Source organism: Mastacembelus armatus, chromosome 11, assembly GCF_900324485.2.
Source record: "Mastacembelus armatus chromosome 11, fMasArm1.2, whole genome shotgun sequence".
NCBI classification, from domain to species: Eukaryota; Metazoa; Chordata; class Actinopteri; order Synbranchiformes; family Mastacembelidae; genus Mastacembelus; species Mastacembelus armatus.
This window is the reverse complement of record NC_046643.1, coordinates 17,358,055-17,381,244: the sequence shown is the minus strand read 5'-3', so window position 1 is coordinate 17,381,244 and position 23,190 is coordinate 17,358,055. Positions and strand designations below refer to the sequence as shown.

At 40.8% G+C, this 23,190-nt stretch overlaps 1 protein-coding gene across 1 annotated transcript in view; it reads left to right on the top strand.

Annotated features, from left to right (window-relative positions):
• The window catches only part of myo1g (myosin IG), a 49,169-nt gene extending 26,301 nt beyond the window's left edge, over positions 1 to 22,868 (top strand). Inside the window, exons 21-22 of the mRNA XM_026299788.2 lie at positions 9,569 to 9,726; positions 22,094 to 22,868. Of these exons, the coding sequence (XP_026155573.1) occupies positions 9,569 to 9,726; positions 22,094 to 22,256 (321 nt within the window). The 3' untranslated portion in view covers positions 22,257 to 22,868. The remainder of the gene's footprint in view (positions 1 to 9,568; positions 9,727 to 22,093) is intronic.
• The last annotated feature ends 322 nt before the right edge of the window (positions 22,869 to 23,190 follow it).

Here is a 23,190-nt window from a genome sequence, read left to right as displayed (position 1 = left end):
TATTATGAGGAGGACGATGGATTTATGGATTTACTGTACAATATTACGTCTTTTTGGACTAAAACATGTGTGCATTTTGTTCTGTGGATTCTAAAGAACAGAACGATATGCGGCACTCCATGTTTGACTACACATATGAAGTTAAACGAGAGAAAGGTAAAGAGCGGCGTTTTGTACTGTATGTGTACTTTTGTTAAATATTAAGAAACTGTAGTCGCTGTGATTATTCGATCCAAAATTGCTTTATGCCATTTTAATCGTGAGACTTTAAGGTTTTATTAGACATAAAATGTATTATACTATATCCACATTTTTCGACGATCTTTTTGTGACAAAATGTGAACATACAATTTTTAGAGCGGATCCGCTCCGTGGGTGACCATGGGATAATTTAATTAAAATGAATTGAATGCACTCATGACGTAATGCAATTTATTCATTTTCCTGCACTGTTGAGAACATAGAGCATGTTTTCATGCTTTTGGATGCTGTTATTTTTCTAGTGACAGCAGTCTTTACGTGGGATGTGAAGAGTGACAACATTTTATTTTAATATTTTAGAAACTGTAACTTTATTATTACATTTTCATGCTAATTTATACTTTTATGTCTCTGCCTTTAAAGGGATATATTTCACCTTTTACACCACTGCAACCAGTCAAAGTCAAAGTCTGCTATTTTGTCAATTCTGCCACATGTAGAGCACATACAAGGATTGAAATTGTGTTACTCTCAGACAGCTTCAAAACACAAAAATGTTTGGAGGAAAAATATAACAGCTGGAGGGCAAAAGAAGCTGCAGCAGGAGAAGAATGTAGCATTCTTCAGAATGAAATTGACCAGCTCAGTAACAAAGTCCAAAGTTACAGCTCTTTGGATGCAATGTATAAAGAGACAATACGATCATATGGTGCACTGAAGGATCAAAATCAGGCCATGAGAGAAAAACTTCAGGCACTTAAAGAAAAAAATAACGCCATGGACGACTTAAAAGCAGAAAGTGAAACCATGAGACTGGAGAATGAGAAACTCCACAATGAATTTAAGCATCTGCAGGAAATGGTCTCAAATGAATCTGATTTGGAGGAAAAGTATGCTGCAATGAGGCAGAAAACAGAAGCAATGAGCCAGCAAAACAGCACCATAAAACAGGAAATCCTCGTGCTCCAGGACAGGTATGAACATTATAAAGCTTTGCTGGAATCCTACAATTCTGCAAAAGCAGAGGGAGAGTTGGTTCAGAAGCAGAACAACAGTTTGCAACGTGACCTTAAAATACTCTCCGAAGAAGTCCAGAAGACACCGACTTTACAGAAAACCTACGATGCGATTACAGCATCAGAAGAGGCCCTGACAAGACAAAATAGTGTCCCACGGATGGAAATTCAGATTCTCCTCAGTATAAAGCTGTGAAGCGCTGTAGTGATATATATAGGGACAAAATGGCCAATGTGGATTCGCTGAGGAAAGAAAACAAAGATTTGCAAGGGAAAATCCAGGACATTAACAGCCGTCTCCAAACTCTAAAAACTTTAGAGAATGACTGCGAAAAACTGGAAGACGCTAAGACAGCCCTCCAAGCACAAAGGAGAGTCCTGATTAATAAACATGCTGAGTCTTTCCAAAAGCTTAAAAAGGAAGAAAAATGGAGGGACAGGTATGACAAGCTGAAGGAGGAGACAGAAACCCTGCAGAAAGACAATGACAAAACGACCCAAGAAATTCGGGTTCTCAATGAGCAACTTCGAGAACCGCGTAATAACGCAGAAAAATATAAATTATTAAAGAAAGAAAAAGAGTTTATTCTCAGCTACAATAAGAGACTGCATAAAAAGCTTCAGGGTCTGAGGAAAGAGTCCTTAAAGAAAAAAGTATGGAAGGACAAGAATAATGTGATAGGAAAAGAGACTGAATGCCTAAGCATAGACAACTGTGCTCTGCAGGTCAAGATTGGGGCACTCTGCAGCACTGACCAAGATTGTAAAGATATGGCCGCCATGTATAATGCACTGAAAAACAAGAGAGAGGCCCTTAAAGAGAAAAAGAATGCGCTAACAAAAGAATTCCAGAAACTTAAAAACATACTGGAAAAGAAATCAACTTGTGAGCAGCAATGAAGGCAAAAAAAATGATTGAATCAGGAAACAAAATCTGGTGCCGCCCCTCCCAAAAAAAAAAAAAAAAAAAAAATATCCTAGAGCTGGCCAGCTTTAAAAAACCCCGGCAAATCTTTTTTAGAGTGAAAGCCATCCTGTCTTCTCTCTTCTGTTGACTCTCCAGTTATTTATGTGCCATCACTTCACATCATGAACTTTGTGTGTCGCCACGTGCTGCTGATGAGGGCTTTGTTGGGATTCTATCTCTCTCTTTTTTACATATATAATTAAAGTCAGTTAGTCACCCCGCCCCCTTTTTTGCAAATGGCCGACAACACGTACCTAAATTAAACTAGCTGTTGTTCTTACATTTTAAGAGTTATTTTGACGGCCTTCGTGCCGATTGAAGCAAAAGCGTCCCAGTTTTCTATCGGCGCGCTGTAGAATGTGAAACATGACTCCCCTCCCCCTCTAGCGTCGAGCGCTGCCTGCCCAGTGTTGTCATGGCTACATTTACAGTAAGGAGGGGCTGCGTTAAAGCCCACTGTTGCACCATCTGGCGCGACTTCCTGTATGTCGGTTTAAAGGTGTCGTCATTGGCTACAAGATGCGTCTGTCACCATTTACGAACAATTTGACTGGCTAATTCTCCTGTCAATCGAAGTTAGAATATGCCCCCTGACTGGGATTTTCTCTGAGGATGTGAATTCTATTGGTTTTACCGTTAGTTACGCTGTGAAACGTAACAACAAGATTGATTGAGGCCTCATGTGATTCACAGAAGCTTGCTATGTCAAACTTTATTGAATAAACGGACAAAACAGCCGTAAAACGAAGCGGTTTACGGCTTATTATGAGGAGGACGATGGATTTATGGATTTACTGTACAATATTACGTCTTTTTGGACTAAAACATGTGTGCATTTTGTTCTGTGGATTCTAAAGAACAGAACGATATGCGGCACTCCATGTTTGACTACACATATGAAGTTAAACGAGAGAAAGGTAAAGAGCGGCGTTTTGTACTGTATGTGTACTTTTGTTAAATATTAAGAAACTGTAGTCGCTGTGATTATTCGATCCAAAATTGCTTTATGCCATTTTAATCGTGAGACTTTAAGGTTTTATTAGACATAAAATGTATTATACTATATCCACATTTTTCGACGATCTTTTTGTGACAAAATGTGAACATACAATTTTTAGAGCGGATCCGCTCCGTGGGTGACCATGGGATAATTTAATTAAAATGAATTGAATGCACTCATGACGTAATGCAATTTATTCATTTTCCTGCACTGTTGAGAACATAGAGCATGTTTTCATGCTTTTGGATGCTGTTATTTTTCTAGTGACAGCAGTCTTTACGTGGGATGTGAAGAGTGACAACATTTTATTTTAATATTTTAGAAACTGTAACTTTATTATTACATTTTCATGCTAATTTATACTTTTATGTCTCTGCCTTTAAAGGGATATATTTCACCTTTTACACCACTGCAACCAGTCAAAGTCAAAGTCTGCTATTTTGTCAATTCTGCCACATGTAGAGCACATACAAGGATTGAAATTGTGTTACTCTCAGACAGCTTCAAAACACAAAAATGTTTGGAGGAAAAATATAACAGCTGGAGGGCAAAAGAAGCTGCAGCAGGAGAAGAATGTAGCATTCTTCAGAATGAAATTGACCAGCTCAGTAACAAAGTCCAAAGTTACAGCTCTTTGGATGCAATGTATAAAGAGACAATACGATCATATGGTGCACTGAAGGATCAAAATCAGGCCATGAGAGAAAAACTTCAGGCACTTAAAGAAAAAAATAACGCCATGGACGACTTAAAAGCAGAAAGTGAAACCATGAGACTGGAGAATGAGAAACTCCACAATGAATTTAAGCATCTGCAGGAAATGGTCTCAAATGAATCTGATTTGGAGGAAAAGTATGCTGCAATGAGGCAGAAAACAGAAGCAATGAGCCAGCAAAACAGCACCATAAAACAGGAAATCCTCGTGCTCCAGGACAGGTATGAACATTATAAAGCTTTGCTGGAATCCTACAATTCTGCAAAAGCAGAGGGAGAGTTGGTTCAGAAGCAGAACAACAGTTTGCAACGTGACCTTAAAATACTCTCCGAAGAAGTCCAGAAGACACCGACTTTACAGAAAACCTACGATGCGATTACAGCATCAGAAGAGGCCCTGACAAGACAAAATAGTGTCCCACGGATGGAAATTCAGATTCTCCTCAGTATAAAGCTGTGAAGCGCTGTAGTGATATATATAGGGACAAAATGGCCAATGTGGATTCGCTGAGGAAAGAAAACAAAGATTTGCAAGGGAAAATCCAGGACATTAACAGCCGTCTCCAAACTCTAAAAACTTTAGAGAATGACTGCGAAAAACTGGAAGACGCTAAGACAGCCCTCCAAGCACAAAGGAGAGTCCTGATTAATAAACATGCTGAGTCTTTCCAAAAGCTTAAAAAGGAAGAAAAATGGAGGGACAGGTATGACAAGCTGAAGGAGGAGACAGAAACCCTGCAGAAAGACAATGACAAAACGACCCAAGAAATTCGGGTTCTCAATGAGCAACTTCGAGAACCACGTAATAACGCAGAAAAATATAAATTATTAAAGAAAGAAAAAGAGTTTATTCTCAGCCACAATAAGAGACTGCATAAAAAGCTTCAGGGTCTGAGGAAAGAGTCCTTAAAGAAAAAAGTATGGAAGGACAAGAATAATGTGATAGGAAAAGAGATTGAATGCCTAAGCATAGACAACTGTGCTCTGCAGGTCAAGATTGAGGCACTCTGCAGCACTGACCAAGATTGTAAAGATATGGCCGCCATGTATAATGCACTGAAAAACAAGAGAGAGGCCCTTAAAGAGAAAAAGAATGCGCTAACAAAAGAATTCCAGAAACTTAAAAACATATTGGAAAAGAAATCAACTTGTGAGCAGCAATGAAGGCAAAAACAATGATTGAATCAGGAAACAAAATCTGGTGCCGCCCCTCCCAAAAAAAAAAAAAAAAAAAAAATATCCTAGAGCTGGCCAGCTTTAAAAAACCCCGGCAAATCTTTTTTAGAGTGAAAGCCATCCTGTCTTCTCTCTTCTGTTGACTCTCCAGTTATTTATGTGCCATCACTTCACATCATGAACTTTGTGTGTCGCCACGTGCTGCTGATGAGGGCTTTGTTGGGATTCTATCTCTCTCTTTTTTACATATATAATTAAAGTCAGTTAGTCACCCCGCCCCCTTTTTTGCAAATGGCCGACAACACGTACCTAAATTAAACTAGCTGTTGTTCTTACATTTTAAGAGTTATTTTGACGGCCTTCGTGCCGATTGAAGCAAAAGCGTCCCAGTTTTCTATCGGCGCGCTGTAGAATGTGAAACATGACTCCCCTCCCCCTCTAGCGTCGAGCGCTGCCTGCCCAGTGTTGTCATGGCTACATTTACAGTAAGGAGGGGGCTGCGTTAAAGCCCACTGTTGCGTCATCTGGCACGACATGCAATATGTAGATTTTTAGGCCTCATCATTGGCTACAAGATGCGTCTGTCACCATTTACGACCAATTTGACTGGCTAATTCTCCTGTCAATCGAAGTTAGACTATGCCCCCTGACTGGGATTTTCTCTGAGGATGTGAATTCTATTGGTTTTACCGTTAGTTACGCTGTGAAACATAACAACAAGATTGATTGAGGCCTCGTGATTCACAGAAGCTTGCTATGTCAAACTTTATTGAATAAACGGACAAAACAGCCGTAAAACGAAGCGGTTTACGGCTTATTATGAGGAGGACGATGGATTTATGGATTTACTGTACAATATTACGTCTTTTTGGACTAAAACATGTGTGCATTTTGTTCTGTGGATTCTAAAGAACAGAACGATATGCGGCACTCCATGTTTGACTACACATATGAAGTTAAACGAGAGAAAGGTAAAGAGCGGCGTTTTGTACTGTATGTGTACTTTTGTTAAATATTAAGAAACTGTAGTCGCTGTGATTATTCGATCCTAAATTGCTTTATGCCATTTTAATCGTGAGACTTTAAGGTTTTATTAGACATAAAATGTATTATACTATATCCACATTTTTCGACGATCTTTTTGTGACAAAATGTGAACATACAATTTTTAGAGCGGATCCGCTCCGTGGGTGACCATGGGATAATTTAATTAAAATGAATTGAATGCACTCATGACGTAATGCAATTTATTCATTTTCCTGCACTGTTGAGAACATAGAGCATGTTTTCATGCTTTTGGATGCTGTTATTTTTCTAGTGACAGCAGTCTTTACGTGGGATGTGAAGAGTGACAACATTTTATTTTAATATTTTAGAAACTGTAACTTTATTATTACATTTTCATGCTAATTTATACTTTTATGTCTCTGCCTTTAAAGGGATATATTTCACCTTTTACACCACTGCAACCAGTCAAAGTCAAAGTCTGCTATTTTGTCAATTCTGCCACATGTAGAGCACATACAAGGATTGAAATTGTGTTACTCTCAGACAGCTTCAAAACACAAAAATGTTTGGAGGAAAAATATAACAGCTGGAGGGCAAAAGAAGCTGCAGCAGGAGAAGAATGTAGCATTCTTCAGAATGAAATTGACCAGCTCAGTAACAAAGTCCAAAGTTACAGCTCTTTGGATGCAATGTATAAAGAGACAATACGATCATATGGTGCACTGAAGGATCAAAATCAGGCCATGAGAGAAAAACTTCAGGCACTTAAAGAAAAAAATAACGCCATGGACGACTTAAAAGCAGAAAGTGAAACCATGAGACTGGAGAATGAGAAACTCCACAATGAATTTAAGCATCTGCAGGAAATGGTCTCAAATGAATCTGATTTGGAGGAAAAGTATGCTGCAATGAGGCAGAAAACAGAAGCAATGAGCCAGCAAAACAGCACCATAAAACAGGAAATCCTCGTGCTCCAGGACAGGTATGAACATTATAAAGCTTTGCTGGAATCCTACAATTCTGCAAAAGCAGAGGGAGAGTTGGTTCAGAAGCAGAACAACAGTTTGCAACGTGACCTTAAAATACTCTCCGAAGAAGTCCAGAAGACACCGACTTTACAGAAAACCTACGATGCGATTACAGCGTCAGAAGAGGCCCTGAGAAGACAAAATAGTGTCCCACGGATGGAAATTCAGATTCTCCTCAGTATAAAGCTGTGAAGCGCTGTAGTGATATATGTAGGGACAAAATGGCCAATGTGGATTCGCTGAGGAAAGAAAACAAAGATTTGCAAGGGAAAATCCAGGACATTAACAGCCGTCTCCAAACTCTAAAAAATTTAGAGGATGACTGCAAAAAACTGGAAGACGCTAAGACAGCCCTCCAAGCACAAAGGAGAGTCCTGATTAATAAACATGCTGAGTCTTTCCAAAAGCTTAAAAAGGAAGAAAAATGGAGGGACAGGTATGACAAGCTGAAGGAGGAGACAGAAACCCTGCAGAAAGACAATGACAAAACGACCCAAGAAATTCAGGTTCTCAATGAGCAACTTCGAGAACCACGTAATAACGCAGAAAAATATAAATTATTAAAGAAAGAAAAAGAGTTTATTCTCAGCCACAATAAGAGACTGCATAAAAAGCTTCAGGGTCTGAGGAAAGAGTCCTTAAAGAAAAAAGTATGGAAGGACAAGAATAATGTGATAGGAAAAGAGATTGAATGCCTAAGCATAGACAACTGTGCTCTGCAGGTCAAGATTGAGGCACTCTGCAGCACTGAGCAAGATTGTAAAGATATGGCCGCCATGTATAATGCACTGAAAAACAAGAGAGAAGCCCTTAAAGAGAAAAAGAATAGGCTAACACAAACATTCCAGAAACTTAAAAACATATGGGACAAGAAACCAACTTGTGAGCAGCAATGAAGGCAAAAAAAATTATTGACTCCGGAAACAAAATCTGGTTTCATTAAAATGAATTGAATGCACTCATGACGTAATGCAATTTATTCATTTTCCTGCACCTGAAATGAAGAAATATGTGCTTTATGTGACATTTTGGGAATACAGTGAATAATGGGACACAACTGTCTTAACATCTGCATTGTTTGTGCCACTGAAGGGACAGGTTGTACCAGAATTTGGCCTTGATGGTGCCCGGACATCCTCCACACAGTTGCCCCCGCTGGATTAACCTGTGTGCCGGGGGCTGTAAGAGGCTTAGTCCACTCTGTCTCGCATTCGCTTTCTGTGTTTTTAAAATTGTCATTCACTCCACTTTCTCTGTCTTGATGTCTATATTCATCATAAATACTGATCTTCAGGGTTTTTTTCACCTTTCTCTGTTTTCCCTTCTGTTAAACCCTTTAAGTCACACTGTGTCACCTTTCTCTCAGTCACGTTCCTTCAGCCACAGTAAATCTCTACATTATTCCAACTGGGTCACACCTCATGACTTTCCCTTTATTGCACCTCCACATGTGCACGGCGGGCAGAATTTCTCTCACCCTGAGCAGAAATAATCCTCAGACTTCATGCCGTGGTTTTTTGATCCAGGATATACTGTGCCCTACTGTATTAGACTCACAGATATTATACATTGACGTGATAATCCCCAACATTTTTAGACAAATTAATTTCCTGCACTCTAATACATGCTGTCAAATATCATGTCACTCAGTCTGCAGTCAGTTCTTGTGCAGATGCAAATGTTTAAAAACTGAAACTGACACTTAAAGTTTTGATTAACGTATTCTAAAGTCCAGATTTACACAAAAAAATCTCTGCAAAATGTTAAACAAGAACCCACAATATTACATCTGAAGTGGCAGTTTTTGAGAAGATAGTAACAAGGTTATATGTCTCTGCACATTTAGGAAGCAGAATGTAAACAGTCAAAATCAAATCTCTGCATCCATCAAAACACTGAATATCTTGACACTTAAGTACGAATGAAGGTCTTCAACAATTGTTACATGGGAGATCCTGAATTAGAGTTGGGTGTTCGTCTGTGTTTTCACATCATCATTTTATCATTACTGTTGATCATGTTTCAATCCTCCTGTTCTCTCAGTCACTGCATGTCTCCCTCTCTGTCTGTCTCTAACGGGAAATCAGTTGTAAATCAACTGTCAGTAATCACAGGCATTTACTGAATATACATTTACAGGAGAATTCAAGGCTTCAGCTAAATAAGTGAGCAGCAGGAACAGACCCAGGACTTAGAGACAAATAGCAAAACCATCAATTCAGGATTGTCAGGCAGAAAAGCAGACAGGTGGCTTTAAAAAAGAATGTGCTGGTTAAAGTTGAAGTTGAAATGAACAGTTGAGATGGTGATTGATAGTTGATCTGATTGATGCTTGAATTCTGAACTATCAGCAGGGCTTAAGTTTATTTGTGTAGCATCTTTCCACATTTTGTGTCTCTGTGCACAGGGTTTGTTGCTGCGTTTGGTGTTTTCACTGTAAACTGTCTTCTCTTCACAGTTTACAGGACTAAGTGTGACCAGCGGGGTCGACCAGATGGTGGTGCTGCACACGTCCTCTCAGGATGACGTCCTGCTGTGTCTGCAGCAAGGGGAGCTCTGCCCCAACCAGGACCGAGTGGGCGAGCTGGTGGGTGTTCTGGTGGACTACTTCACACGGTCAGTTCTCTGAGACCACATTACATGCTAAAGATGTGAATGTCTGAACAAACCAAATCTGGGCCACTTGCGTATGTCGTCCTAGATCTGATTGATAACCCATATCTGACTATGTGACCACTGTCCAAATAGTTAGATCAGAGTTCATATGCTTTTTACTGCTTCACTCCTCTGCACATGTTCTCTGTCGTCACCATTCAGTGTCAGTCCCCCACAGACCAGAAAAACAAACCACAGAGGAGAGGACTCACAGCGACAGGGGTCAGCAGTAGATATTTACAATTTGTCCAACAGTTATGGGGAATTTTCTGATCAAGCCAAACTAGAAGAAACTGAGTAGCTTTAGAGGAAATTGTGTGATTTGAAAGTCACACAAAGGCTCAAGCCTCAGCTAAATATTGGTGCTAATTTTGCTGGAGGCTTTATCTGAACCACACTCTGTCAGTATTTGACCTGAAAACATGCAGACAAAACACTTGTCAAACATCTTACCAGGGTGGTCGTCTGACTGTTCTTGTAATAAAAACAATAAGGTGTTTTTCCTTGTTCAGGCGACAGCCTTTAATGATCACTGCATCACAACTGGAGTGTGTTGTTTGGCATGAAAGGCAAAGTGTAAAATCACTTTGTGTGTTGACGTTGACAGTTCTATTCCTAACTTCCGTGTTGTATTTCTCCCAAATCTGCATTAAAATACAAAGTTTTAGAGTCGTCATATGAAGGTACTGGAGTTTTCTGTGGGTAATAATGCTGCCTGTGTTGGTGTTTGTGTAATGAGTGGAAATTGTGGTGATTTCGAGGGGGTTGTGTTTGCAGTGATTTGGAGGTTTAGTGTGTGAAATGAACTGTTGTGCTGGCAGACTGTTGACAGCTTGGTACGGAGAAAGACTTTCTGATGAGATTTAAGACCAATAATAATTGAATCCCTCTGAAATTCACACTTCTGCTGTTGCAACTGCTAAAACTGCAGAAAGTATTGTCTTATACATCAAAACCTCGACCTCCTAAAATACACTGTAGTTAAGTGAAGATAACCTGGGGTTTTTCAGTTTGGTCCATATGATCAGTGTCCTTCTGATCAATTATTTGCTTGTTAATTGTAATATTATGTAAGATTTCATTAGAAGAAAACACTCCAGCACTGGATTTCACTCATTAGACACCTTTGAACAGAGAGGAGAAATGAATTCAGCTGCTGAAGTGTTTGTTTGGAAGGAAAACCTGCAGCCTGTTGGGTCTTGGTGCCACATGAATAAACAAGATGGCATTAGAGTCACTGTGACTGGTCAAAGCCCTCAGCTAAAACCAAGTCTATTAATGCAGCAGAACAATTACGCAAATCATATTCTTGGCATTTATCACTGTCATAGTTGTCGGTGCCTGTGCCCCTTTCTGAATCACTGCTGTGAAATGAATCAGTCACGCTGACATTTATCACATTTATCACTCACAACCCGATTTGTCATCGCTGTTAATAAATCTGACTCAGTCCACCCACATTGGTCTCTACTGGACTGGGTTTGAATGGCACAACCTGCAGGTTTTCACACAGTGTGGACTGTTTTGGTTGTTGCAGTGGGTGGGTGGTACACGTGTGGGTGTGTTGTCGTAAGTATGACCCACTGAGACAGCAGCCAGTCTGCAGTGATCGGTGATCCCAGTGTAAGCCTCCAAATCCCAAATAAATACAACCAAAACAGACAGTCCTGCACATATGCTCAAATCCAGCAAGCACTCCGGCTTTTTCCATAGTTGCAGGTTTGAGCTTTCAGGTTCAATCCTCAACACAAAGTTTATTTAACTGGTGTCTCTGAATATTTCAGGCATTAAACTAAACTATCTCCATTTTATCAGTTTGGACTAGAAAAAATAAACTATCTGAAGACGTCACATACGTTTTTAGTTTTTGTTTTTATTGTTGACATAAAGTATTTAGAACTAATTGGCAGTTTACAGTAATGATTCCTAGTTGGATTATAGAGGCAAAGAGCACTCAGCAGCCAGTTTATTAGGTACACTTACCTGAATACAGCAGCTCTGCAGTAAACCTCTTAGAGGTGTTTTGTAACAGCGTTGTTGTAATTTTGGAGACTATAAACATTATACTAAACATTATAGTGCTGTCGTGCTGTATTGTGAGATGTTCATATTTTTTTTACCTTATTTGTGTTTTATCACTAGAAATCTGTAAAAAACAAAAATGATAAACCTTATTCACAGTCAACAGCGAGTTTATATAGGATTTCTGTTGATGTGCAGACGTAAAATATCAAATTAACAGCCTCATTAATGACCCGTTGCTTCTTACAGTATGTTCAGTTGTTTATTTTGTTTTTGGAGTGTGTCTCAGGCAGACAGCAGCCACACCGGTGTTTGTTTCTATGTGTATGTTCGGTCAGCTGATCCCAGATCCCTGGTGAGTCTTTGACTTTTGGTTTGGTGTTTTCTATGTGGGGTGGGGGGACCCTGCAGCAGCTGTGTGGCTCTTGCTCGGGTGCAGCGGATGCCACAGAGAAGAGTCGACCATCAGGAGTTAGTTTCCACTCTCCGCCTGTCTTTGTGCCACCATCTGCGGTGAATGCAGGGGGTCATGACCCCTACCAGGCTACTCGTCAAAAGGAGACTCATGAGACAAAGACAGGGGTGAGCCGTGTAAGTGTGTGAGCATGTGTGTGAGGGGCGGAGGAAGATGACAACACACAAATACACTTTTCTTGTGCTTCCTTCTGTCAGGAAATGAGATCCCAGACCATCAGAGTCACACACGCGTCATTTTAGTTTATGAGGCTGGAGAACGGTCAGGGGAGGAAATGGGCATGGGGCTGATTGTGACTCCTGCTGTTTTTATCAACTCTCTAACTTAAACATGAGAGAGGAGATCTGAGAGTGTTTAGAGCTGAGAGAGTGTCAGTGGTGGCACAGTGATTTCTACAAAACTGGGTCAGCTCAGGCAGCGCTAGCAGCACAAGGTGAAATCTGACTTCAAAGCTGTGGCGTCGATGAGGACGGCGAAGACAAGCTGTCTCGTTTGCTGTCATGTCACATCCGTCTCTTGTTTCCTCAGCGGAGCACGTTCATCCACTCTCTCCTCTTCATCCTCTCATTCCTGTCTCTGTTCTGCTTTCTCTTCCTGTCACCTGGGTCTGCGCTGTCAGCATGAATGAAGCGTGTGTGTGTTTGTCGGTATGTGTGTCTGTTTACTGACAGGGAAGTAGTGTGTGTGTTTGTGTGTTAGGGGGGGCGGGTGGACTCATGGACCATCTGCTGGGACAGCTGGGGAAGTATGAGTGGACTAAAGGCAGGATTTAGGGTATGATCTGCCCCATACTTAAAAGATTGAGGAGGATTCGTGACTTAAAAGGCAATTTGTGGATGTTGTTATTAAGACACAAAATGTAATAAATAATGAATCTATGCCAAGTGTGTTGCTTAATATCAGCACTTTACTGTAACATTTAACTGTGACTATAAGAGAATGAAATATATAATTAATGTGTTTGTGTTAGTGCTGAAACAATTTGTCAAGTAACAGAAAATTAACTATTTGCTGTTGCTTTTAAAATATATACAGTGACATGAAATTCTAGCTTTCTGTTCTCACTCGAGCTTCGATTTGTAAAACACAAAGTTCAGAATGAACAGTTAAGACACCCACAGGGCTGGTTTTGGTCTTCATGACCACAAACAAAGTCTAAAATTTCTTTCTGAAAACTTTTTCTTCTTCCCAAGTAAATTCCAAACTCGTCCTCATTATAATGACTTCCTTATCGTCTTAAATGTGAAGTTTAATATTTCTCACTTTCCTCAGTCCTCTTCCTCTTTATTTCAGTCTCCCTCTCCTTGTTTGTTTTCATTTACTCCATCGCTTCTTCGCTGCCGCTTTTATTCTCCAGAAATTTCTCCGCTCTTCTCCAAATCAGCAGTTTCGTGTATGAATATGGAAAGACCTGGGACGGTGTTGCATTAATAGCCATATTCTGGGTCACCCCTCCCATCCTGGAGTAGCAAGAAAATGAAGAAGGGGGAAAAAGCGATTTCATTAACCTCAAAGCAGACATGAATGGTCTTGTGATGTGGCTTTAATAACCAAACAGAAGCACACACACACACACGCACAATGAGTGACCTGTTACTGATGTCAGAGGACTTGTTGACTTTCTAGTTTGACCTTGTTGGAACCTCAGCAGTTTGTGGGTTTGTGTAGGCGCAGTCGAAGCCAGCCCTCTCTATTCTAAATTCACTTTTTAGGTCGTGAAAGGCGTTATCCTAAGCCTGAAATAGCCTCCTCTGTTTCTCTGCCTCCCCTCTTTTTTTTTCTCCCTCTGTGACTGTCCTCAATGTGCTCGTCTCAGTCGGTCCTGCTGGCTGGAGCAACAGGAAAGAGAGGCAGCTTGTGCTCTGCTCGCTCTTCGATGAGCTCGCCCCCTCTGCTCACTTTCTGCCCCTTCGTTTTCCCTCGAGGCCTTTCCGGCTCACAGCTTCCGATCTGGTTCTGGTTTTGGTATCATACGGGATCAGAGCTTGTGCGGCTTTGATCATATGTAGAGTAACTATGGCAACAGCTTTAACCCAGGTGGATGTAAATAGTGTATATTAACCTGACCTACTTCTCGGTTCCCATCGAGCCGATAGGTCATATGGTTCAGTGATTTTTTTTTTTCCCCTTTTAGCCATAAAGTCCAGGCTGAATCTTGCTGCTGATTAGAGCCAGCCTGTATCACTCTGCAGTGAGTGACTGACGGCCGTCAGCATGTTCCACCTCAAAATACAAAGTACTCTTTGTCCATAACATAGAAACACATTATAGCTGCCAGCTGTAGAGCTTAGTTCTTTACCAGTGTTTTTCTGTGACCACATGCTTGTATGACTGATTAGTATGTAATGTATGTAACTGATTAGCAGTTATCTCAGAAACACGTCAGAGGCCTTGAGAATTAATCACAGCCAAGCAAATGGTTGAATCCAGGGCTGTGAAACTACTTCACACTTGACGTAAGATTCAAGTTATGTACATCAACAACAATGTTAAAGAAAGTAAAAACTACTGCATGCGTCCACACTGTTGGTGTTACAGTGTGAGTCATTTTTTCTCAGAATGCCTCCTGAGGAGGCTCAAGACGCAGGGTGCATGTGCTTGAGATAGGCCCACTGTTTCTGGTAACAATGATTATAATGGATGAGATCAATGATGACGTTAAAGCGGACCCTGCTCCCCCCATCTCACCCAGCTGTCTCAAACTGGAGGACTGGAGTGGCCTCGGCCCACATCGCCCCTGTTGTCGGGGACACAGATGCTGCTGTTGCCCAGTGATGGTTGCCAGGCAGCTGGGAAAGTGCTAATTGAGATTGCAGGGGGAAATTGCAGGGTTGTCATGATGAGAGGGTGTTAAATTGAGTGGAGGTGGTGGAAGAAAGGGCTGGACTGTAGGAAGGTGGGAGGGGCCTCTAATGGCTGGAAACTTACAGGTGAGCTCGCTGCCTCCTGTAATTCAGGATTTTCATAAAGAAGAAGTTCAACAGTTTGGGAATATTCTTATTTGCTTTCTGGCAAGAAGATTAGTTGATGATTTGCAGGAATTGGGAACAGTCATTGCTCACATTATTACTAACATTATTTCTCATTTGTTTCATTCGTAATACAAACAAAATTATGAAAATGAACATGCACTGATGTATGTGGAGTTATGTGTTCATCTGAGTGGTAGTGCTGGTCTCAACTCTCCACCAGAAAGCAAATAAACATATTTCTAAAAATACTCACCTGTAGATTTCCATCCATCAGAGCTCCATCTTCTATCTTCCATATTTACTGCACAGATCTGAGAGTGGTATCAATCTTCTCTTCTCACTTTCCTTGAAGGAGCATGTGTGTGTGAAGTGTTTTCCAAAAATGTCAACCTGTTCCTTTAACCCAGTCAACCACCTTCCACTGTTTATTGTAGGAAAGTTTCAAAGGTAGTGTGATTGCGTACCCAGTCAATGGGAAGGTGTGAAACAGAAATGATGATTGTTCTGCTCAGGTTAAGATTGTTTTAGTTAAAATCTAATTTGTGCTTATTTTGAAGCTTTATGAACCTGCTTCATAAACATATGATAGAAAAAAATGGAGCCTCTGGTGAGGTCTGACTTCAACACAGACACAGTCAGTGCGTCTGTGTTACATAGCTTTCAGCCAAAGTCCATGCAGTCAATAAATTGGTTGTTTGGGGCAAATAAACAGAAACAGTCCAGCTGGCAGCAAAGCAACATTTTGACTGTCAGTTGTCCACCAGGGATGTCAGGATTTAAATAACTGCTGGTCATACTCAACTTCAACCGCCCGTTTTTTTGGTCTTGTCAGTCACTCTGCTCCCTGTTTGGGTCTGACGTCTGCTGACCCGCCTCAGATTTTGCTCTGCTCTGCCAATCTTTGGACACCTCTGCTGTTTGATCCCCTCCTGAGACCCAATTAAACCTGAACCCAGTGACATTGATGGAGAGAGAAAAGGATGAGGGCAGATGACAGAAAGGAGGCAAGAGTTAGATTGGAGGGGGAGGTGCTGAGGAATCATTGGGGAGAAGAAAAGGAGGCGCAGTCATGAGCACCACCTCTCTGACCTTTTGCACAGTGGAAAACTTGAGCCAGACGTCGGTTTTTTAAAGTGCTTTTCTCTCATTAATAGTGTCTGATGGAAGGTGCTACCGCCTGACTTTAAGTGCAAAGCTGTTGTTTCTTTTGCTGTTTCTCTCCAACTTCAGACACCTAAAGTGTTATTTGCAGGGTGTTTGTGTGGTAGAAACAGAAAGTGAAAGTTTGAACGTTTTGATCCTGTGTGCGCTGTGGGCTCAGTAGGAAAGTCATCACTTCGACAACTTGTCTCATTTACAGCTTTTTTCCTTTCTATGAATGTTGAAGAGAAGCTTGTGCTTTTTACTGAAGAATATGTGGCAAATGTACAGTGTTCAGAAATGAAGGAACATTCAAGAAGAAACGTATGAAACAGTTTTTTGTCTGCATAAATATCGTTTATCTGTGACAGCACATTATTCCCCAGGAGGGACTTCTTCACAGGCCTGGTCTGTTGATCTGATTTTCCCACAACGGGACAAACAGCATCAGTAACATGGTATAACATCATGTTTGTTGGATACGCCTCGCCACAGCTGAAAAACACAAAATTGGCTGTAATTCTCCATAATGGAGACACCAGAGGCACGTATTCACATCGGATTAGTATCATCCAGCATCACAGAGAAGATGACAGGGAGAAACGGGGGAGGAGGAGGAGCACTGTTTGGCGGCAGGAAGATGAGATGAGGGGGGTGCAGGGTATGTGAGGGCTCCTCCAGGAGCTGATGCTGCGCCCCAGTTCTGTCTGCAGCGTCTACACAGCGATAGATTATTCGACTGGTTGGGAGACAGCGGACCGTCCGCCATGTTTATTTGCTGATACATACTGATACATGTTTATATGCCGACACGTGGACCACACACCATCTACACAGAGAAAATACAGTCAGGACACATTGTTGGTTTGTCACTGACTTTGACATTATTCCCATGTGAATTTGCATCACACCCGTGAAGAGAAACTTAAATACCATAAGTTCTTATGTAAACACTGACATTCCAATATTGTCTTAGTGTCAAAGTGGCACAGAGCCTGAAAAACATGTAATCTATGGAAAAATGGCTCTTGTTTATTGCCCAGCTGTGTCTAAACAGATCATTTATGTATATGGACAATCTCAGCCTCCCCATTCTTCAGCTTTTCTCTTGGCATCAGCAGAAACCTGCACAGTGCTGCACCACTGGCCTTCACAGCCTATCAGCCACCGTCCCTGGGCACAGGGGAGGCTTTTCTCAACACGCTCCACCGGTGTCTGCTTTCACTTGTGGTCGCCGCTATAATGAGATCAGTATCTCACACAAATCAAAATCCTGTGGAGGTCAGTGGGTTTCTGTGTCGGTCGGGTTTGTCGCTCCACCAGGACAGCTGGTTTAGGAAGTTCAACAGGCGGGGTTTGATTTTGATCAGGGACTATGGAAAAAAGGCTGCACCTGTTGGAGTGACTTACAGTGAACAGCGTCACACTTTAGAAACATGCAGGGAGTGAACAAGTTCAAATTCTTGTAGCAAAGCAAACAGTGTGACACGTTTCAAATTTAAGCTCTGCCTCAGATTTTGATAAGCCTGCAAGAAAGTGATTATTTACTTCACTAATCTGGTGACTGGTGCTGTCCGACCCAAACCTGGTGCATCAAGGAAAAGAACATTGTTACATTGCATTTGTGTGATTTGAAAAATAATTAAGTAATGTGTCTCTTCCTCTCTCTAACTGTGCCAGTTGTCTGTATCCAAGCTGTTTGTGAAACATACACTTACAATAGCGCAATGTTAAACAATTTTGCTTCTTATAATCATGTTAATAACACAACTGGCCATTTTAATTGTGATTTAAAAAGTAGCACGCAATCATGACGCTGGCACTATTAATTGTTTGTCAGAACTAGGTCTGCTGTGCTTTCACCACATTCAGTGCTGCAGCTGCAGAAGCTGTAAACGCTCAAGTAAAAACAAAGCTAATTGACATTAATTCTACTTTGTAATTAACCAAACACTAAATAAATAGCTGCTTGATTCTTTGTACAATGTACGTAATGTTGCTTAAACACTACATCCGGTTGGTGATGCATTTCCCGGGTAAGAGAATTCACTTCCTTTTTTTATCGTGTTGTGTGTTTCTGTACAGCTTGTTCACAGATTAGCTCCAGTATAACACACCTAAAAACTAACTAGATTCTCTGCACAGCTCATAAACAGTTACATATTCTTGTACTAGTCGAGTATCGTCTTTTTTGCCCAGTACGTCTTGTTATTTTCTCACTTAGCTTTAACTTTTGGCTCGTTAGCCTACCGGTTAGCTTAGCTAGCTGCTAGAATGGCCTCTCCCTGTCTCTCCTGCTCGGTGTGCCACATGTTTGGTTATTCTTTTGTTTCTTTTAGTCACAGTGAGACCTGGAATAAGTGTAAGGGTCTAGTAGCTTTGGAGGCGAGAATCACTGAACTGGAAGCTCCACACCTTCGAAAAAAAGCCAGCTAGCCTAGCGCCGTTAGCAGATGTGGAGCCTGTTAGCTGGTGAACCTGCCTGTTCAAGTTTCTAACCGGTGTTTCTAACTTTGCCAAAACAATGTCGGACTCTTGTTTTCTCTGGGTCTCTCCCCAATCTGGCCAACTGTCCAGACTTCCTATCTGATCTGCTGCTTAGCTCAGATGAAGTCATTATAGTGGAAGTCATTATGTAAATGTTGAAAATAATAGTCTCAGCACTGCATTTAATTCAATATTAGATTCAACAGGTTTCACTAAAAATGTAAAATAAACCCACCCACTGTTTTAATCACACTCTGGATCTTAAATTGAACATTTAGCAGTATTTCCCCAAAATCCTCTTTTGTTTGATGATTCTTTAATAACCTTTGAATTAAAAGTAAGAAAATGACTCCATCCTTACATCTATGCCATGTGCCAACACAGTGGAGGGCAGCTGCCTCAATCCTGCTCCCTACCAAGTTGATTATGTTGTTGATTGTGCTGCAGCCTCACTGTGTGAAACACTTGATACTGTGGCCCCTCTGAAAAAGACGTTAGTGAATCAGATGAGATTAGCTCCATGGTACTGTTCACACATTCGTACCTTTAAGCAGGCATCACGAAGGCTGGAAAGGAAGTGGAGTTCCACAAATTAAGAAGAATTTTATCTAGCCTGGAAAAACAGTCTGTTAACATATAAAAAGCTCTGTAAAGCCAGAACTGCATATTATTCATCACTAATAGAGGCAAATAAGAACAATCCAGGTTTCTTTTCAGCACTGTAGCCAGGGTGACAAAAAGTCACAGCTGTGTTGAGCCCAGTGTTCCCTTAGCTCTCAGCAGTGATGATTTTATGAGTTTCTTTACAAATAAAATCACAACTATTAGAGATAAAATTTATCAGATGCTTCCTGTAGCTGCCATAAATGAATCTTCTACTACAGCAGCTTCTGAATCATCAGTTATGTTTCGACTGCTTTGCTCCCATAGATCTCCCTGAATTCGCATCAACAGTTGCTTTATGATCAAGCTCCTTCATACCTTAAAGACCTCCTAGTGCCATATCATGCCAACAGAGCACTTTGCTCTCAGAGTGCAGGTCTACTTCCCAGAGTTTCCAAAAGTAGAATGGGAGGCAGAGCCTTTAGTTATCAAGCTCCTCCTGTGGAACCAGCTCCCGGTCTGGGTTCAGGAGGCAGACACCCTTTATACTTTTAAGGTTAGACTTAAAATGTTCCTTTTTGGCAACGCTTATAGTTACGGCTTGCTCAGGTGACCCTGAACCATCCCTTAGTTATGCTGCTATAGGCCCTAAACTGCCTGAGGACTCTCCATGGGTGCACTAAGCTTCTCTCCCCTACCCCCTGCCCAAACTGAATCTGGTTCTGCTGGAGGTTTCTTCCATTAAAGGAAGTTTATCCTCTCCCCTGTTGCCAAGTGCTTGCTCAAAAGGTTTTTTTGGGTTTTGTTTTTGTTTTTTTGTAAAGTGCCTTGAGAGGATTGTATTGTGATTTGGCTCTATACAAATAAAAATGAACTGAATTGAATTAAACTCGGTAAAATGGTAAAAAGCAAAAATACAAGCTGAAGACTAAGGTCATACCAAAGGTCACACAACTATAACATAGCTATTAATATAAAGCTAATTAATGCTCATTATCATTAAATACTGTATATTTAATACTATGATAATCAAGTTTTTTACTTCTGTCTGTTCTCAGATTGTAGGTCTGTCTATTGTAATGAACCAGATCACCAGCACAATTGCATAACAGCTTAAAATTATGTAAGATGCATGAAAGTGGAACTTCATCTGTGATTTTTAGCCATGTTTTTGAAGAGGACCACTCAGTCTGCAGATAACAGAATGATAGTAGTTTCAAATGATGCATTAGGTTGTTATTGCCAAAGTAGGCCGACTGTTGCCAAGTTGGCCCATATACATGAGCCAGCCCTGCTTATCAGTCACATAACCAACATTCAAAGAGTCCACAAATAGCTGTTTGGCAAATATTGTTCTGCATCTGCTTTTTAAAACCTTCAAGTTAGGTTCAAAGGATTTCTCTTGATAGAAAAACCATTTGAATCCATTCATAAGAGAAATATCCTCACTAGCAGGAATAGCAGCCATGCTCCCAGAGTCCGATAGGCCTCCTATTGTGAGGTAGGTGGATGCAGCGTGAGGCTGTTTGTATGCATAGACACAGCCATGTGCCTGGCCAGCTTGTGTTTGGCAGAGTAGTGGGGTCACCGGACTGAGGCTGCAGGATCCCTGAGGGCTGAGAGCAAGCAGCGACCTCACAGTGGATCATCTTCAGCTGACTGTGCAGCAGCCGGACAGTCAAGCAAACCGAGACACACGTCTTGATCCCAGCTGTCAGCAGAGATGCTGGACGTGTGGCAGCACAGTGCTGAATGCTGGATAAGACTGTGATAGCTGATACCAGGGTGAAATGTGGTGTGATCAATAATAAGCTCACTGTCTTTGTGTTAATGCTGCAGGAGATGTTTGTGAGGAAAACAGTGGGGACAGGCACCATGGGGGGCTCTACAAAAAGACACAGCGTCATGTTTCTGCTGTTTACCTTGAGATTGTTAATACCATAGAATCAAAACAGTTGCTGTGTGATAACTTTTCCAGAGCTGTGTCGTGGTTTGGCATCTAACAGGGTTTAAACAGATAAATTCTTAGCTCCACCTGGACGTACATGAAACCACACACCCTCACTGTGTTGCCCCATATATTGCCTTAATGCTTTAGTGTTAAAGATGGCTTATTTTAACATTCAACTCATTTAGTTATTTGAAGAAAAACAGCTGCTCTCATTTGGCAGTAGTTTAGTTCAGCGTAAAGTGTTTACTGTTTAAATAAAAAACACCATTTTACATTTGACCTCTAGACTGAGATGTTCAGTCTATTCCGCTGAAAAACATCTTAAGTGTGAAATCCTACATTTTTGTGTCACAGCATGACTTCAGTGTAGGGAAGGCAAACACTGTTTAATCTTTCTTTATTTGTAAGTAGGGGAATTTCCTAAACATGTCCTGACACTGGAGAAATTGATATTTGCGGTTCATTAATGGTGAAGTTAGGTCACTGTTTTTATGTACTGCAGTCATTGATCCACTGACTTTCTTGACAAACATGGGGTATTTCAGACATATCACAACTTCTCTTGATAGTTAGTTGAGGATTGGGAATTACGGTGAGGATTAATATAGGAGGAATATTGTTGGGGAATTTGTCAATATAATAATACAGAAATGTATGTTTGTCTTTTTTATCCTGCAGTATAAGAAGAGTTCATTTTCCAGTGAAAGTTTGCTGTTCAGCTGTGCAGCTTCAAATGCGAGGAAAGCCCAAGAGCGTCACCATTGAAACCCGGGTGGGCCAGAGCAACGTAGACTTCAAGAAAAGCCGAGACGGTTTCATCCTGCTGGTCCCCAAGAACTAAACGGTGTGTCCAACAGTTTGACCACTGCCACTCTGCATTTAGTCAACTGGTCTCTTAACAGTGTAATCTAACAATATGTAAAACAGTTTACATCTCAGTGAGGTTCATGCAAACGAACAAAGACAGGCAGACAGGACTTTTTTTTTTATTTTTAAGGATGTTTAAATATTTTTTTACCATGGTTTTAAAGTATAATCCTAAACTGCAGGAAGACAATGTTCAGCAACCAATGACAAACAGACTGAAACATTTTGGAGACAAATTGAGGTTTGATGTTGGTGCCAGAACTCAGGACAGAGCTGTAATACATATTTTACATGTATGATTCTGTCTTAGCTTTAACAGTTATATGCAATATATGCAATATATGAAGATATGAAACAAATACAAGTAAATGCACTTTTTTAACAGCAAACTGTACATCATAATGCCAAAATACAATCCAAACATTTCATTTATAGCTTTGTACATTGAGTAGAAATGTTACAAAACCAGAACGTTTTTGTGTGTTATCTCCTGCTGCTGCTGAAAAAGGCAGTTATTCATGACAGAAAAATTAAAAAGGGACAAAAACACAAGTGGAGGAAAATAAATTATTCATCATTTACTTAAGCGAGTTGTCTGTGTGTTAATTTCTCCCTTACGCTTTGCAGTGATTCTCAAATGTCTCAAACAGCTTTAAGACTAAAGACATGAATGAATGTGGTCGGGAGCCTGTGTGTTAAGTATTTGTGTGCAGCTCCATGATTGAGAGGATTTCCTGCACAAATACAGTTGGTTAACAGTATCAGTTTAAATTCTGGTGTTTGTATGGACGCTTCTCCACCCTGCAGGAAGAGATACGCTTAAAGACCTTCAATCTAAACTCTCCTCTGAACGGCAACATTCAAACGTGCCATCCAGAGAAAACTGGACTCAGTGACGCAAGAGCTAT